General features: G+C 31.9%; 1 protein-coding gene across 1 annotated transcript; it reads left to right on the top strand.

Annotated features, from left to right (window-relative positions):
- Positions 1–6: 6 nt before the first annotated feature.
- Positions 7–1,674, top strand: LOC100636308 (2-oxoglutarate and iron-dependent oxygenase domain-containing protein 2-like). Its single transcript, XM_003391717.2, has 2 exons — positions 7–196; positions 1,318–1,674. The coding sequence occupies exons 1-2, from the start codon at positions 188–190 to the stop codon at positions 1,552–1,554; spliced, it is 246 nt and encodes an 81-aa protein (XP_003391765.2). The 5' UTR covers positions 7–187; the 3' UTR covers positions 1,555–1,674.
- The last annotated feature ends 272 nt before the right edge of the window (positions 1,675–1,946 follow it).

Below are 1,946 nucleotides of genomic sequence, written 5' to 3'. Positions count from 1 at the left end.
ACTATATCCTGAATGGACTGGCTCTTCTGGACTAGACTCTCACAGATCACATATTGTGACATATGATGCCACTGGTCCTACTGATAGAACTGATGTTGGACTCTCAACTCATTTTGATAACGCTGAAGTAACTCTCAATGTGTCACTGGGTAAAGAGTACACTGATGGGGAATTATACTTTGGAGAAATGAAAGGAGTAAGTACAAGTACATGCACACACACACTCAGGGTTTCCCACAAAGCATGTTTCATGAGCTGACAAGCACTGCAATACAGTACATGGCATTTGGAGCAACTTTCAAATTCATAAACAACTGATTTAATTGAAATCAGCTCAAACTTTCTACACATGAGAACATGTACATGTATGTGTATGAGAAAAAAATTATAAAAAATGGAAAATTTTTTTCTAGTCATTTTTAATGAAATTAGGCTAATGACCAAAGGCCTTTGGTTGTTGGTCCATATTTTGAGCAACTTTAAAATTTTGTTAAAAATCCAAATTTTATCAGAATCAGTTCTAACTTTCTACACAACATGAAAACATGCACATGTATCAGAAAACAATATTAAAATGAAAATTTCTCTTCTAGCCATTTTTGACAAAATAGGGCCAGCGGTCATTGGTCCAATATTGGAGCAACTTTTAAAATTCATAAAAATCTGATTTTGATTGAAATTAGCTCAAACTTTCTACACAACATGAGAACATGTATATGTATCTGGATAAATTATAAAGATGGAGAATTCTCTCCTCATCATTTTTGACAAAATTAGGCCAGCTATCAAAGGCTATTATGGCCTTTTGTTGTTGATCCAATTTTTGAGCACCTTAAGAAATTTGTAAAATAATCTATATTTGGTAGGACTCATCTCAAATTTTTTACACAACATAGAAACAGGTTATGTGTATCAGAAAAATTATAAAAATGAGGAGTTCTCTATTTGTGATTTTTTTCAAAATGCCCTTTTGCCTAACTTTTGAGCAACTTCTTTTTGTCTCGTAGCTCAAGATTCAATTTTATTTTATACCAATGTAGTTTATCATAGGCAAGATACATGTACATTGTACCTTGCATAATTTAGGCAGTAACTTTTGCCTATAATTGTTATTCTAAAGTAACCTACACTGCAATTGGTTTACCATATAGTGTGGTCTTCACAAATTGGCATGCAATTGTGAAATAAAAGCATAACAAAATATTTAAAATGTGGTGCTAAAATTGCAAATCTGTCTAAGTCAATCTGGCAAAAATTTATGAGACTTTTGCCCTACGAATGCAAAAAACTATTTTATTATTCTTTTCATTATTCCAGGTTGTTGTTTCTAATCCTCGTCTCTATCCTTATTATCACAAGATTGGTAGAGGAGTCATTCACAGAGGACAGCATATGCATGGTGCTATGGACATCACTGATGGCACAAGGTACAACATTATTGTTTGGATGAGATCGTCTTCTGTGCGTAACAAACTTTGTCCACGTTGTGATCAGTCACCAACTCTTATACCATTTGAAGGGTATGGTGATGGGTTTACAAAACAATTGATGTAACTATTTTAAATAATTTTTTGTTATCATATTTATTTTATTTTATTTTATTTTATTTTATTCATCATGTGTCAAATATTTTAATCATTATTAGTATGGTTCTGTGCCTTAGTTAAAACTGTAGTTGAAAGTTTAAAAAATTGTACCACATAGCCATACTTTTAAAGCAACTGAACTTTCACAAATTTACCAAAATACAACTACATACCATAGGGCACCTTTTTTCGAGGGCTGTAAATTTTACAAAATTGCCTAAAAATCTATTTTGTGGATTTAATTTTTGCAAATTTATGCATTTGATTTTCCCAAAAATGATTTTCACAAATCTTTAAGAAATTGCAAAATCCACAAAAATTTACAGCCCTCAAAAAAAGGCACCCTACTATACCCTATAC

This window comes from Amphimedon queenslandica, unplaced genomic scaffold (assembly GCF_000090795.2).
Source record: "Amphimedon queenslandica unplaced genomic scaffold, v1.1 AMPQUscaffold_6804_Cont21241, whole genome shotgun sequence".
Lineage (NCBI taxonomy): Eukaryota > Metazoa > Porifera > Demospongiae > Haplosclerida > Niphatidae > Amphimedon > Amphimedon queenslandica.
Note: the sequence above shows the minus strand (reverse complement) of the source record. Positions and strands in the feature narration are given on the sequence as shown.